This window comes from Penicillium cosmopolitanum (genome assembly GCF_028827165.1).
Source record: "Penicillium cosmopolitanum strain IBT 29677 chromosome Unknown utg000004l:1.0-4361866.0:1.0-4365735.0, whole genome shotgun sequence".
NCBI lineage: Eukaryota > Fungi > Ascomycota > Eurotiomycetes > Eurotiales > Aspergillaceae > Penicillium > Penicillium cosmopolitanum.
In genome coordinates this window covers 4,305,034-4,321,795 of record NW_026622674.1, presented here as the reverse complement: position 1 = coordinate 4,321,795, position 16,762 = coordinate 4,305,034, and the positions used below count along the sequence as shown (strand labels likewise).

The 16,762-nt window shown below is 46.1% G+C and overlaps 1 protein-coding gene across 1 annotated transcript; it reads left to right on the top strand.

The window, feature by feature from the left end:
* Positions 1-7,723: 7,723 nt before the first annotated feature.
* Positions 7,724-16,687, top strand: N7509_003021 (uncharacterized protein; the record flags this gene model as incomplete). Its single annotated transcript, XM_056627658.1, has 1 exon — positions 7,724-16,687. The coding sequence occupies one exon, from the start codon at positions 7,724-7,726 to the stop codon at positions 16,685-16,687; it is 8,964 nt and encodes a 2,987-aa protein (XP_056493453.1).
* Positions 16,688-16,762: the final 75 nt, after the last annotated feature.

Genomic DNA, 16,762 nt, shown 5'->3' with positions numbered 1-16,762 from the left:
AGAAACCGACCCAGCATCTATCGAGTAGTAATTGTGCAATTGTAATCATCGTGGGAATCGGCTAGCTGTAATTTGCGAGGCTCTTCTGCTGGCGAGTTTGTGGCATTCGCTGATGTCATCGAGGAGGGCTGCATTTGGGAGGAAACAGTCATCTTCATATCAGCGATTTGGCAACATGGAATACCCCAAACTTGCAGTGATGAGAACGCGTCGCTTGCTTCGTTCCTAAAGGGGGTTATGGTCGTAGCTTGGTATTGGTGTCTGTACTGGGACACGGCAAAAGGAATTTGCCGAGGGATATACTCAATCTAGCAGCCGTTGTCAGATGCTGGGATATGATCAATCTAGCTGCTAGCTCAATATGAGTGTTCGCAACTCACCGGGCTCGCGGTCTAGATGAAATCCCCTTATACCAGCCCACAAACAATCCTCCGATTAGATCCGTGGGAGCGGCCGAACCACGGGTTTCTCACTACCTCTTTGGATTAGCAGGCTTTCAGGCGATGGGGGTGGTACTGACTTACTGTAGTGTAGTCTGGTATCACCATGGGAAGACCAGAGACGAGGTAGCAGCCTCGGCTCGGTTACACGTCAGAGGGCACGGGAATGCTCCGTACAGCAGCGATGATAGGGTTATATCTGCCAATGCATATCTCTAGGCAAACTTCCAGCTGTGTCTGTGAAAGGTATGACCGGAAAGGAGAGTCATGGTATGTTGTTTTGAGGAGGGTGGGAACTGACCTGAAGATGACTGCTCTCGTGAAGAGAGATTCAGGGTAGATCCAGTGCTGTGGCCCACAATGTCGCTTGCTCGGCTACGACCAGGGCCTGACAGAGCTGGCCCTCATACTGTGGCCAAAAGCTCAACTCAATTCAGATTGACGCTTTTCTTAGAAAGACCGTGGCCTTTCTCGGTGGTCGCTGATGCTCTGCTTCTCTTCGTTGTAGCTGGATGCTCTCAGTCGTCCTGGCTTCAGATCGGACGTGGGACAAGAGATTCCTAGCCATCGGGATACAGAAGCTCATATAGTGAGTCAATGTTTGGTCAAGTAGGATGAAGCTGGAAGAGATGAAAACATGTCGGAACCCTACCATATCCTATTCGAAGGGGAATGAGACCCCCTGGATTTTTTCCGCTAACACAAGAAAAATGGAAGCTTCCAGTATGTGTCTTGAAATAGCGAATTAGAGACTCATTGAGAGGCAGTGACCCGGCCAGTCGTACATTCTTGGTTTGAGGACGATGGGGAAGTGCGGCTCGGTCGTGGCGAGGGCCATCTTGGCCTTTTTCCTATGACTACCCAGACGTATCAGCAATCTCTTCTAACGGAAAGAGGGAACGACGATATGAACTCAAGCAAACAATGTCCGCACAGAGATCCAAAAGGAGCCCCGGCTATGGTACTAGGCAGAGGTAACGTACCAAGGTGACCTACAAGATATTGAGCGGCTCGCGATGGAAAGTCTGCCTTTCTATACAGTGAGTTGTCAGCAAAGGATAACTATTCTCAAATTGCCGCAATGATAAAAACTTACGTTATCAGATGTTTCCATTCGATGTATCCGGGAAGACTAAATGGCTGTATAAGGATTATTTATCTTTAGTAGGTAGCTGATGAAGACAACTTATAACTCACCGTGCTTGTAGCTTTGATAATCTTCGATATCATGCAAGGTCCGTCAAATGTTCGTAGAGGAATAGTAGAGGAGGGCTGATCTTGAGCATATTTCATGTCAGCATGATTCCCAATGACTGAGCAGCTAATTTCACTTACTGCTCGAAGATTTCCGTTTTGACAAGAACAGGCTAGTGCGATACAACAGGTCAACTTAGTCACGATTGCATGGAATGCGGGGTCAGCCCATACCAAAGAGGAGTTGGTAGACGAAAAGTGTTCGAAATTCTTTGATCCGATGTGACAAAGGAATATTTGCCAACGACTGACTGTTCTACGGGCGAAGGATCGGTTGATTATAGGATTGCAGCCAGTCATTTGCTTGCGACGATGCAATGACAATTGTAAATTGTGAGGGCAGAAACAAAGACGACCTTGTCACTGCAGCTGGTTCAACATTTTATCGTTGATTCAACGTAGGACTCAAGAGGTATTGTATTTTTCCTAGTGAAGCAGCGTATGAAAAAGCTTTTCTCAAGTCTGGCCGCGTTCAAGCAGTCGTGGTAATGCCGCAAAAAAGCATCGATAATGTGTTTCAACCTTTACCACCATGGACTCGAATGTAATTGTGACGGGTTAGGTCGCAACATGCCATTTCATTTCACTCACCGATGATGAGAGCGGTATTTTACACAAAGAACGCCTCATCGAAATTAAACAAAAATCAAGCCATATTGCACCTCTGGTTACCTACTGGCATAGCTGCGTTTTTTTCATATTCATTCAGCATTAATACCTACTTCATGAGATCACAGTAAGCTTTATCACATCCTTTACAAGATATCAAGCATATATAGACCATGATGCAAGGTGGCAGTGATATGCACAGCATCTATCTCACAAGAAATGACTTTGCTCTCTCCCCTGCTCTTGCTAACTCTCCTTTCTTACGCTTTTAGAAGCTCTGGAGAATTGAGAAATAGCTTTAGCACCGATAGAACTGCTGCTTGGAAATGGTTGGGATTGTGATAAATCAAGTTTCTACTCTTCATTTTCAACATTCGACGATAGTGCTTTAAGTAGCAGCTTATGCGTCGTTTAATCTTGGCCCCCACAAACCCTCGATTCTCAAATCATTACAGTCCAGTAATTGGGAAAACACATATGTGCTAGACTTAATTAACTCGGCCCACGTCCTAGGCCATCTAGCACACATCGCTCTTTACCTACGAGCCCCTAGTCAGTGAGACCTATACCTTAAGTGATTTGGGATTGACCATTTGAAATAATTATCAGCTAACTCGATTCCAAGGATGGACATGGAACTCTTCATTATCATCACGCAATGGGATTTGATTGGCAAGCCTTGGAGATTTGCCAGGGAGGAGGATCATCAATTGATTTCCTGAGCGAGTTATCATGTTGATTACCTTTCCGTAGAAGAATTTTTTCTGCCCTCAGCCTTGTCTTTGCGTAGTGCAATACCCATATCGATTCCCTAGGAACTAAGTGGACACGGGAAGGTGGGTATTACTACAAAGAAATATAGGCCAATCAGTGCCAGGGATGTGCCAGCGCGTAAGTTTTCAGTGAAATTATTGGCTTATATCTGGCAATGGCTCCAAGGGTTGTCAATATTGATGCTATCATTGGACAATACGAATACCAATAATATATGTCAGGACCTGGAATCGGTTATATTGGAGAAATGTAGTATTGTATGCAAAATTGTATTAGTCTGCTTAATTTAGAATACATCAGGAAAACTATTTAACAAAAGATTACGATAACAAAGTATGTTAATTAGCAATGCTAAGCAATAGGATGGTGAAATCCGCTAGTAACGTTACGCTCTGTTGCGATATACCCCCCCTAGACCTGCTTGTTGAAATGTAGGTCTGCAAAACGATCGGATGAATAGTAAGTAAGGCCTTTTAGACTAATTAGAGGTTTGCTTAATTATTATCCTTTTCCTTGTCTGATTAAATATATGATATCTCGTATCCCTAGTAATTTAGCGCTGTGCTTAAATTACCGGTAAGGAAGTACCTTCGCTAGTCTATCAGTAGGTATTGCCGCTGTAGGTACCTATTCGACGTTAATATCTTCCTTTTTCCTTTTAGTATATTGTAATGCTGAAGGATACTTTTGTATCTCCTTCTAGTACTGTAATTGTTTTGAATAATTATCGATATATAGTGGCTCTCGTAAGGTTGGTTCTTTGCCTATATTATAGCTTGCTTAGTTGACTGTAGCTTTATGTAAAATAACTGAGCCTGCGTTAAAAACCCAAAGATCTTCTTTTGAAGTTAACCTCTATAGTACTTTACCTGTAGAGGTACTTAATACTGTATTTTAGAGCCTATTATAGTAAGCTCCTTTGGCTTTTAGTTGAGTTTTAGATACTATATTTAGGTAAAATAAAGGGCAGTATATAACCTCAGTAAGCGTTACCTTATATGGTAAACTGCTTTTAGGGTTGATTAGGTATATTACTGCTTTTCTAACACCTTTATATTGTATACGTCTATTACCGGTTCGGAGATAACTAGGTTTCGGCTTGTACTTAATAAAATGTAAGAATTAATTTGATATATAGTAATTACTACTATAATCAAGAATCTAATAATCCTTAGTGTTAACCTCTGGTTTTGTATTGAATACCCTTTTGGTAGCGAATATAATTTGTGAGACGAATAAACTTTTATTCAACGATGAATTTATAGTATTTATCGTAGGTATAGCAGTGGTTATTGTCAATAGTTGCTTTAATTTATTAAACTTATTAATCTTATTTTTTAACTAATCTCTATATACCTTTGATTCCTTATTCAAAGCATTATTCGTACGCTTTATAGCCTCTTTGTCAGTAGTAATATTATCAGGCTTCGAAGCAGGGTTTAGAAGCTAATACTTCTACGCTAGACTATATTGTTGTTTATATAGGTATATATACTGTTTAAAATCTGATAATACTAGCGAAGCTTTTAGCTGTCCTTATAATATTAAAAAGGCACTGCTATAAGTTACCGTTTATAAAGCAGGCGTCTCTTTAGAAGTTAGTTTGACTATTAAGTCTTAGTTTTGCTTTAGTAACAATAAGAAATCGATAACTTATATTAATATACCCTTAATATACAGCTTATTCTATATCTTTATATAAAAAGCTTTTATCTCTGGTATATTTCTAAGTATATTAAGGATATCCTAGGTTGCTAAGGATAATATCTAGACTGCTCCGGCTTAGACTTATAACTTATATAGAGCCTTAGTTTTTGATACCTACTAGTCTATATTAGTATTTAATTATAGTAAACTATACTGAGCAACCTATTTATCCTATAGGCTTCCGATGTAGGCAGGGTCCTTACTAGATAAAAAGCGTATCTCTAGCTTTTTTAATAGCTTACGAGGCGTCTGATTAATTACTATAAACTAAAATATTAGCAGTATGTGTTACACGTAGCTAACTGGTCACAGTGAGTGGTTAGATTGTAGGTTAACAACTTACTAGTTGTTCTCTGTGTTGTTGGTCGTACGTGCTATCTATCACTCGTACTCCTTAAGTATCGGCTTACAGTCGTACCGTCACTGTGCTAAGTCTTATACGGACTCAGACCCTGTTGAGTAACTTCGAAGGAGGCGCCAGGTAGTATACTAAGTAGGTCAGTCCGAAGAGCTTCCCTACTTATAGTATGTTTGTCACAAGAGATAAAACTGAATAAAGTACAATCTAAAGAGTATACTGTAGTAACTTAGATTAATTAATCGCGAAGAACTAAATATATATGCGTAAGGGAGTGTCCTTATATATCTAATCCTCTGTAGTATAGTATACTAGAAGGTACATCTGGTAGTATACCAGATCGTATTCTTCTATCTACCCGTTAGTATACCCTCTGGTATACCCTCATAGTCACGTACGGGTTCGTAGGTTCCTGTGTTCCAGGCGTAACCCTGGGACGTATGAAAGCGTAGCCATTTCCTGTACTAGGTTGGCCACGTAGGTCCTTACTAGGTACTTATACTTATAGCGTAGTATAGGTAATGGTAGAAAGAACGCTAGTTTGTACGTCGCGCTAACTGTTATATTACCTAATAGAGTATAGTTCGTGACGGTGAACAGGAGGCTGTTTTCCGCTCCCTTTGTCTGCCTTTCTGTCTGGTCGTGCACGTAACTCAGGGTTGTGCCTGGCCCCTGCGGGTTGGTTGGCTCTCGGTGGCCCATCAGTAAGTTGCGGCCCCTTATGTCGCTAGGTCCGTAACAGTACGCAGCTTTCTATAAAGCCTTTTACGATACTTAACGCCTTGTTCTGATTATAATACTTCTTTTTACGCTGCTTATAATTATAATCCTCGTCTCTTAGCACCGTATATACGTCCTTTACAGTTATTCCCTTCTATATTAGATCTGATTATACTGCTATAGTACTTCGCTATGTTGTATAAACCCTCGGTTTAGGTTTGGAGAGGACGTAGGTATTAGCCTTTTTGTTGTTGATCTTTAGATTAAGGATATTCTATATATTTAAAGCTGTTGCTCTTGATTGTAGGGATAAATAAAAGAATGCCTATTTTGTTTTGTCTGATAGTATAAGGGAGCTACTGCCTGAGACTGTGTAGATATCTATTGTATTTAGTGATAATTTGTATATAATTATAATTCTTATTGTAATATAATTATCGGTTTTGTAGGGTTTTGTATCGGAGTTGGTCCCTTAATACGTCGGGGTTGTGGTGGATTTAGGGGTAACTGTCTACACCCTTAGATTTATTGATTTTATGTTGATTTGTGCGGTAATCGAACGGTTGTATAGCTTAAATAGCTTTAGAATTACCTATTGCAGTAGGCGAACCGGGCTTATAACTGTCAGGACCTGGAATCGGTTATATTGGAGAAATGTAGTATTGTATGGAAAATTGTATCAGTCTGCTTAATTTAGAATACATTAGGAAAACTATTTAACAAAAGATTACGATGACAAAGCATGTTAATCAGCAATGCCAAGCAATGGGATGGTGAAATCCGCTAGTAACGTTACGCTCTGTCGCGATAATATATGCCAAGAAACGATCAGCCAATCAGTGCTATGAATGACCCATGTGCATTACATAGCCTCAGTAATCCAAAAATCCCAGGGTTAGACCTGTTTGGGATAGCCTAAGGCGACCAGGGGCTGCGGGCTGCGGACGGCGATTTTCAGCGCTGTCCCTGTGAGGATTTAATTCATTGGCATATCGGCCTGCTGAATATGTGGGTCCGCCACGTCTCGCAGGTTCTCATCGTGTCACCCTATGAAAGGTCTAGTGTGAGATCGAGATTTCAGTTCAACTTTTTGCAATACCACAGGAACCTTCCTGGGTATCCAGATATACTCGTAGGATAGCCAAAATTGTTTGTGCAGGAGCCAGACAGTAGGCTTGGATTTCTCCAGAGAGTCAGAAACCCACGATTGGGGTGTCGGCCACGTTCACACTCGGAGAGCTGCTGGCACATGAGAGTTAAGGATTGTCTTGGCTTGGCTTTCCTCCAACTCCACGATTCCGCGGCTCGGCTACTTCATTCGTTCCGTGGGTTTTTGTTCTCATGCGATGTAACCTTCTCATATCCGTCAGCTCACCTAACAGACCAGTATGAAGCCAAAGGATTTCTCTTAGGGAGCTGGAACACACAGTTTCCGACACATGTCCAATGGCAAAGCTTTAGCCCGCAACTACGGGAGCATAGCGCGTTTCTTTTCCCACCTTTGCCAAGTTTTGGAAACTAGGCCATTTTGACTGGTTACCGCGGAATTTAAATATGCCTCCGCTGATAATACATGCCTTACGAATTATAAAGGGGAGGCGTTATTACTTCTTCACCCGCTCAAACAGGCAGCAGACACAGGATCTTTTTCGAAAGGCAACATTGAAAGAAGCGCACGTGAATGAGAAAATGGCCGATACCACCCCCCCTAGACACCGTCCACCATGTCGAAATCAGCGAAAATTGGAGCGATATCCAAAATTTTTGTAGCCTCAGCCAGCAACCGGCATCGAGGTTTTGGGCTGTTGTATGGTCTATAACACTGAAGCGGTATTTCGATCAGGGTGTGGTTTATTTCACGATGCCGGAACATGCATCGGTGGCCGGGGGAACCCAAAGAGGAGGGATTCATCGGGCTGCCTTGTCTGTAGACATGACAATTCAAGACCTCTTTAACAACACGACCATCATAGGCCTTGTGGAAGATGTCCCTGAAGATCAGAAGGATGATCAAACGGGCCTTTGGCTGATTCCAAACCAATCAAATGGGTCGTCCCCACCATCATCACTCAATCCAGACCTCGAGGGATGCAGACTGGTCTTGGTGGTTCGCCTAAAAGAAAACGCGGCAACCTTGGAACTACATTATCGACGTCCCGGTCAGCTGGAGTACCAGGGACAGCACCTTGCAAACGCTGTGGCGCAGGTGGCGCAAGGTCTCGCAACCGGCCAGGGAGGAAAAGTTAGGGACATCGAGCTCGGCAATATGAGTAATATCATGGAATGGTGCATTCGTCGCCAAATCAAATACAACAGGCTTCGCTTGTCAACATTTATTGATGTCTTTCGCCAGCGGTGTAATGAAAGCCCTGATGCTCCAGCGGTTTGCGCGTGGGATGGTGAGCTGACATACTGTCAGCTGGATGGTATCACTGACCGCTTTGCGAACGATCTGCGAAAGTTAGGAGTTGGTGTTGGATCTCTGGTGCCGATATGCTTCGAAAAGTCAATGTATGCTATCGTGGCCGAGCTCAGTATCTTGAAAGCAGGCGGTGCGTTTGTTCCGCTTGACCCGGCACATCAAGAGTCTCGATTCCGACACATCTTGAAACAAATCAGTGCATCCGCCATTGTTACTTCCACTACGCTGGCCCCACAGATGTCAACCTTTGCGCTGCCATTGATCACTTACTCTCCAGAAATGATACTCAGCAGTGATACGGTGGATATCTCACCCAGTCCACTGGCCTCACCCGATTCCCAGGAAACAGCATATATTGTGTTCAGTTCTGGTAGCACCGGACAATCTTCGGGATGCGTTATGACACATAGCTCCCTCGTTGATGTTGCTCATCAATGGGAAGCTTTACATCTCACTGCCACGAGCCGGGTCCTACAGTTCGCTTCCTACACCTTTGCCATGTCAGTAGTTCAAATATTCTGCACTTTAGCGGCGGGGGCTACAATCTGCATCCCATCAGACGAGGATCGTCAAAATCGTCTAGCTGAATATATGAATGAAACGAGAATAAATTGGGCTTTCCTCACCCCATCAACGCTGAATGCAATTCACGATCCAAATCTGCTCCCATCACTCAAGACCCTAATTCTGGCCGGGGAACCAATGGGCAGGCACCACTTGCAGATATGGGTAGACCGGGTTGAGTTGTACGAACTATACGGGCTCAGCGAGTATACTGGATTCGTTGCTATTTCGGCCCGGGTCACTCTGCAATGTGCAGATTCCAGTACTGCTCGAAGTTTTGGCCTCTCCTCGCCGACGGCCAGGGTGTGGCTAGCCGACCCTATCGACCATAACCGACTAATGCCTGTTGGGGCGGTTGCTGAGCTTCTTCTTGAGGGACCGGGCCTAGCACGAGAATATCTCAATGATTCCACTAAGACGGCAGGGCGATTTATTAAGTCTCCTGCATGGCTTCGTGGCGACGGGCGCCGGGTGTATACAACAGGCGACCTCGTCCAATACCTTGCAGACGGAAGCTTTCGCTATATTGGGCGTAAAGACTTCCAGACGAAAATTCGTGGAATGAAGGTTGACTTGGCAGATATGGAATACCAAATTTCTCAACATTGTCCTTCCGTCACCCGTGCGATTGCTGAAGCGGTTTTACCCGATGACTCGGACGCGGCATCAGTCCTGGCGGTCTTTTTGCATTATGGAAATCTATTACCAGTCACCAGTGGGGTGAAAGAAGAGAACTTGTTTAAGGCGCCGAGCAGCTGGTACACGCAGTTTAAATTGGATGTCAGCCGCTTGAAGGCGGAGCTGCCGGGGTCTTTGAGTCAGCCTATCATACCAAGTATATATCTTCCCATAACAAACATACCACTAACCATGACGGGGAAGATTGACCGGCGTCGCATAAGAGAGATTATTAGTAAGACTAGCTGGTTTCAGCTACAAAAATATGCCGACCAAAGAGTTAAACATGTCCGACCGCACACTGCCGCGGAGGCCACTCTGCACACTTTACTCACACAGGTGCTTCAGATTCAATCAGATACATTCGGAGTACATGATAATTTTCTGCATCATGGAGGAGACTCGGTCAAGGCAATGCATCTTGCACGCCTATGTCGGCAGCAGGGCCTGTCATCAGTCACATTTAAGGACATCATGGAGTTCCCAACCATCAGACAACTTTTGTCCAAACCAAACAAGGAACTCTACGTGGAATCTACACCCTCGACGGTCGAATCGAGATCTAATATATTTATTCAACCAAATGATACTCTACAGCAACTCATAGCAGAGAGACTTCGTGTGTTGGAACTTCCGGAGGACACCAAGGTCGAGGCTATATACCCATGCTCTCATGTCCAAGAGGGGATCCTCATGAGTCAAGTCCATTGTCCGACTATCTATTTAATCCAAGCGACCTACAGCATGGTGACAACGGCACATAATGGTCAGCCAATTGATACTGATCGACTCAAGAACGCCTGGAAAGAGCTGGTTAGAATGCATCCAATGCTGCGCACAATTTTTATCAATAGCACAGTACCAGATCTATTTGCACTGCAGGCTGTCCTCGCTGAAGAAGTGTGTGAGCTGTCGATTGTGCAATGTGACAATTTGCCTTGCGAACCAACTCTTTGCAATAAAAAACTAGAGCCAGTCAAATCCATCTGGTCATCAATTCCGCGGATGACTATCAAGCAAGACAGCCTGGGTCGGGTTTCTCTAGGGCTCGACATCAATCATGCAATCACTGACGCAACCTCTATGTCAATCATTACGCGTGACCTGATCCGATTGTATTGCCAAGGGGAGGAGATGGACTCCGGCAGTCTTCCTCCTAGACTACTCTATTCGGACTATATCGATCATCTGAGAAAAGAATCGACTCCATCTACACTGGAATTCTGGAAATCCTACTTGCTTGATGTAGAGCCTTGCCTATTTCCACAGCTGAACACGCATTCTCACACCATGAATGACGACTCACGCTGGCAGAATTTGCCGATTGATCTTGACCATGAGAGCAGATACCATGAATTCTGCTCAGCCACCGGAATGACAATTGTTAGTATCTTCAAACTGGCATGGGGCCTTGTGCTCTCTAGCTTCACGGCATCCCGCACTGTGTGCTTTGGATATATGACTTCCGGTCGAGATCTGCCACTGGCTGGGATTGAGCATGCAGTCGGACCGTTCATCAATGCACTTCCTTGTGCTTTCAAAATACCATTAGAGAAATCTTCATTGGAGATACTTCAAGCATTACAGGAAGACTTTACCAATGCTATTCCCCATCAACGGGCGTCGTTAGTTGCCGTTCAACATTCTGTTAGCCTCGCCGGTGGTAACTCTCTCTTCAATACTTCGCTCACTTTCCCACCCCAGATAGACTCCGACGATGAGCGCGAGATCCAGCTTACTGAAATAGACCGTTGCGATCCGACCGAGAATGAGATCGTCGTGGAGGTCACTGTCCGAAACAAAAAGATCGGGGCGAACTTCAAGTATTGGACTCGCAGCCTTTCTGAAAAGCAGGCCAAGAATGTCATCAATACTTTGCGACGCACTCTCTCACAGATTATGAATAATCCCCAAAAAAGGCCATCCGAGATGAAGCTCATCAGCTTAGAGGATGAAGCGATGCTTCACAGTCTGAATTCGACTCTACCACCACCCCCCGATGTTTGCGTCCATACCCTTATTGAGCAGCAATGCATAAATCAACCAGAAGCGGAGGCCATCTGTAGCTGGGATCGGACTATTTCCTATGGCCAGCTACTGGAGCTGTCAGAAAGCTTAGCGTTCCAACTGATTAAGAGAGGCGTCAGACGAGGCACCTACATACCACTATGTCTATCGAGAAGCTACCTGACACCAGTTGCAATGCTTGCTGTCATGAGGGCAGGTGCTTCCTTTTGTCTGCTTGATGTGTCCCACCCCCTACCCCGGCTACAATTCATTTGTGGAATGCTACAGTCCCCGATCGTTATTACTTCTACCGCACACCGTAGCCTGGCTGAAAACCTCGGTGGAAAAGAAGTCTTCTTGGTTGACAACGCGATAGACGATAACATGGACCTGCATGTTGGCTTGGATCGAGGAAATATCGCTGATCCTAATGACCCCCTCTTTGTTGTATTCACCTCCGGGTCGACGGGTGAGCCCAAAGGCATAATTATTGAGCATCTTTCTTATGCCTCAAGTGCCGCTGAGCATGCTGAAAGACTCGGGCTATCTCAAAACTCTCGGATGCTTCAGATATCGGGATATGCCTTCGATGCCGCTGTGCTGGAGCACTTGACGGTTCTACTCACTGGAGGCTGTGTGTGTATACCGTCAGAATCGGAGCGGTTCAATCACCCAGGAGAGGTGGCAGCGCGAATGAGAGTCGATACCATACTAACAACGCCGTCAATGGCAAGGGTACTCAGCCCCGGCGATCTGCCCTGTCTACGAACCTTGGCTTTATGTGGGGAATCCATGGACCAGTCCGACATTGATAAATGGACCCCAGCAGTGCGCCTGGCTAATGTATATGGCCCCGCCGAATGCACGGTAATATCTACAATCCAACCATCTCAACAGGGCAAGATCCCTCGCAATATTGGATCTCCAATCGCATTTTCCGCCTGGATTACTATGCCAGACGACCCAAGCCAACTCTTGCCAGTAGGTGCTGTCGGCGAACTTCTTATTGAAGGCCCAATTGTGGGCCGTGGATATATCAACAATCCAGAACAGACCGCCATCACATTTATTGAGGCCCCTGCCTGGCTTAAAAATTTTCGTGGAAACTCAGTTTCACCTCACAGCCGACGGGTGTATCGCACTGGCGACTTAGTATCTTATGAACAGAAAGATCGCTCTCTCCAGTATGTGGGCCGGAAGGACACGCAGATCAAGCTTCGTGGACAAAGAATTGAGCTTTCCGAGGTTGAAAATCATGTTCGTCGCCAGTTCCGTGGTGTCCGTGCGGTGGTTGTGGATATGGTGCGACGTGAGAAGTCCGCATCGCTTGTAGCTTTTCTGCTACATGCCGAGATCCTTCCACCTGTACGTACGTTTGATGGCAGCCCTTCGATCTTTGATCTTCCAAATGAGGATTTTCACCGGGGAGTCACCAGTTCCCTTGGCCAGCTGCAGAGGGACCTACCTCCATACATGGTCCCTGCAGCTTACGTCCCTGTGTCGGAGCTGCCAATGACAAAAACAGGAAAACTTGACCGACGTAGATTGGTGGAGGAGATGAGCAAGCTGCCGAACGACGTGTTTCAGCGACTACTTGGTGGAGCTCTGGGCTCCAAGACAGCACCGTCCTCAGATCGCGAGAGTCTTTTGCAGCAAATCTGGGCATCAACGTTGAACGTCCCGCCCGAGCAGATCGGGATGCAAGATCGATTCTTTTCGCTCGGCGGTGATTCTGCTTCCGCGATCCAAGCTGTGTCTCATTGCCGAACCTCAGGCTTGCTTGTTAATGCGGTGGATATGATGCGAAATCCAACCATTGCAGCCTTAGCACCTATCGTCCAAGATGTTGATCGGGAAGCAAGATTGGAAGGCACGATAGCACCATTTTTCCTTATGGACAGCATGAACGAGCGTAATGCTGTCTTGGAGACCATAGAGCGAGCTTGTGGAATCGACCCAAGTCAAATTGAAGATGCCTATCCATGTACTTCACTACAGGAAGGTCTGATCGCTCTCACGGCCAAGGTGAAAGCTGCATACATCGCCGAATTCAAATTTCACTTGCCTCCTGAAACTGATATAGCTCGTCTGGAGTTAGCGTGGAAGGCGACAGTCGCTGCGAATCCCATCTTGCGCACGAGGATCATCCAGTTGCCTGGGAAATCTCAATGCTACCAGGTTGTTGTGCAGGAAATTGCCCCTTGGGTTGTGTACGATGGCGCCCAGGCCTACAAAGACACCATGAAATTGGAGCTTGGCTTAAATAAACCCCTTGTTCAGATGGGAGTGGTAGTCTCAGGGAGTCAGACTTCGCTTATTTTACGCCTTCACCATTCGATATATGACGGCTGGTCCTTGCCCTTGGTGCTGGAACAGGTCCAACGCGTCTATAACGGGGAGACTCTCACATATAACCCCATGAACCAACTGATTGAGTATGTAATGGGACAGCGCGCACAAGCATCGGAATTCTGGAAGTCGGAATTGGCGGACTTGAATCTGGCGGTGTTCCCACCCCTACCTAACGCTGGCTACCAGCCGACACCAGATTCAACGCTCACCCGTACGGTGCCTATCGAGCTGATGATGGATAGCTCATTCAGTCTGGCCACGAGATTGTATCTTGCATGTGCGCTCGTTCTTTCTCAGTACAGTGGTAGCCGTGATGTGGTCTTCGGAATAACCAGATCGGGAAGAGAAGCCCCTGTGCCTGGTGTTGAAAAATTGACGGGGCCCACGAATGTGACCGTCCCGCAGCACGTCATAATTCTTCCAGACCGAACGGTCAGGGAGAGCCTCCAGGATTTACAGAATAACCACGCACGCATGGTCCCTTATGAGCAATTTGGCTTGCAGAATATTGCTCGATGTGGTGATTCCCATGCTGCGGCATGTGCATTCCAGACTTTGATGGTAATTCAGCCTCGCCTTCGAAAAGAACACCGAGGTAGTTTATGGTATGATCAGACCGTCGTAACTGATCTCTCCGCCTTCACTGGATACCTTCTTTTGCTAGATTGCCAGTTGCTCGATCAAGCTGTTGAGATCCGAGCCGGCTTCGATTCAGCGGCGGTTCCTCGAGCACAAGTCGAGCAGATCCTGCTCCAGTTCGACCATGTTTTGGGGCAAATTAATAAGCCAGGAGCTTTTAACTTGCAATTTAAAGATCTCCAACAGCTCCACCTGAAGGATATGGCGACGCTTGTCTCGTGGAATACGCCGAGGGATCCTGTACCAACTGAGGAATGCGTCCATCACGTAATCCAGACACAGTTTGATAAGCAGCCCAATTCGCCCGCTGTTTGTGCATGGGATGGTACTTTTGACTATTATGAACTCGACAGGCTGTCATACAGGCTGTCGAGGTACATCCAGTCCTGTGGTGTTGCTCCAGAGACTGTAGTGCCCGTATACTCGGAGAAATCCCGATGGGTTACAGTCGCAATTCTCGGCGTCGTAAGAGCGGGTGGAGCATTCGTTTTGTTAGACCCGACCCACCCTCTCGATCGCCTTGAGCAGATTTGCCAACAGACGTGCGCAAAATTGATTGTGGCCTCCGAAGAATACAGGCAAAGTGCCCAAAGTTTGCTCCCGAATGGGACGGTGATCACTGTAGGACATTCGAACTCAATGACTTGGAAAACTCAGGAACCGAAAATGAACAAAACCGTACCACCCACTGAATTGCTGACCCCACGGAGCTTGCTTTATGTTGTGTTCACTTCGGGCACAACTGGAAAGCCGAAAGGGGCAATGATTGAGCATCGATCGTGCCACATGAGTGCAATGGGTCTCGGTCGCCAGTTTGGCATGGGAACTCACTCCAGAACTCTACAGTTCTCGTCACACGCATTTGATATAAGTGTATGGGACCATATTGGGACCCTAATGATGGGAGGGTGCGTGTGTATCCCCTCCGAATCTCAGAGGAGGAATAATTTGTCGCAGGTGACTGCAGAAATGCGGGCCAATATAGCAGTTTTAACGCCATCAGTTGCGCGCACTTTGAACGGCCCCAAAATATCTGCTACACTCCAAACTTTAGTGTTGGCTGGCGAATCAATGGCAGCTGAGGATAGATCTACGTGGTCCAGGTTGCATCTGATTAACGGCTACGGCCCCGCAGAGTGCGCCGGGATCACCACTGTTCAACCTGTCGTTAGGATGCAGACCGATCCCCACAATATTGGCCGACCGAATGATGGCTTTTCCATCTGGATTACTCATCCAGATAATCCTCACCAGCTGTTACCTATTGGGGCGGTAGGGAGAGTAGTCGTTGAGGGCGCTACCATCGGGCGTGGCTACTTATATGATACGGAAAGAACCGCAGAATCGTTCATAACCCAGCCAACTTGGTTACGAAATCTTCGAGATAAGTCTATGGCTAGTGATGGTCGATTGTACAGAACAGGAGATATGGGCCAGTACCAGCCGGATGGGTCAATCTTGTTCCTCGGGCGGAGGGACGAACAGGTGAAGATCCGGGGTCAGAGAGTCGAACTGCCGGAAATTGAGCACTATGTTAGCCAACAATTCAATGATAATCCGAAGGTAATTGCACTCGTTGCGAAAAACAGCCGGCGACAGACCTTGGTGGCGTTGGTAGCTTGGGAAGGTATCAGGGAAGATGACCAAGATATCCTTGAAGATGATCCAATTTTTCGACAATTAATCCCAGCAGTACGCACAAACCTGGATCGCATATTACCCTCGTACATGGTACCGGCTATTTTCGTGCCTCTTGCTCGGGTGCCATTGACAAAGTCTGGCAAGACGGATAGACGCCTCCTACACCACCAGATATCCAAGCTTTCTCCGAGGGAGCTTGAGAGGTTTGAAGGAGGAGAGAAACCCCATCGAAAACCAAAATCCAGGGCTGAGAGGGTGCTGCAGTTGGTTTTTGCCCGGACTCTCGCCGTGGACAAAGAGAGCGTCAGCGCGGATGATCACTTCTTCAAGATGGGCGGTGATTCAATCACGGCGATAAAACTAGTGACGGAGGCTGCCATGGAGGGCATCTCTTTCACCGTTGCAGACATTTTTGCAAACCCAATTCTCTCTGCTCTTGCAAAATTCGAACAAATTCCTATCTCTAAAGGGGGAAGACTCCACCTTGTCATACTCCGCGGGAAGCCTGCTTGGTATCACTGACGTCCAGGCCTTTGCATCAAGTTTGAATAACCTTCCTCTGCCATTTACCCCGAGTGATGTAGCTGATATTTTACC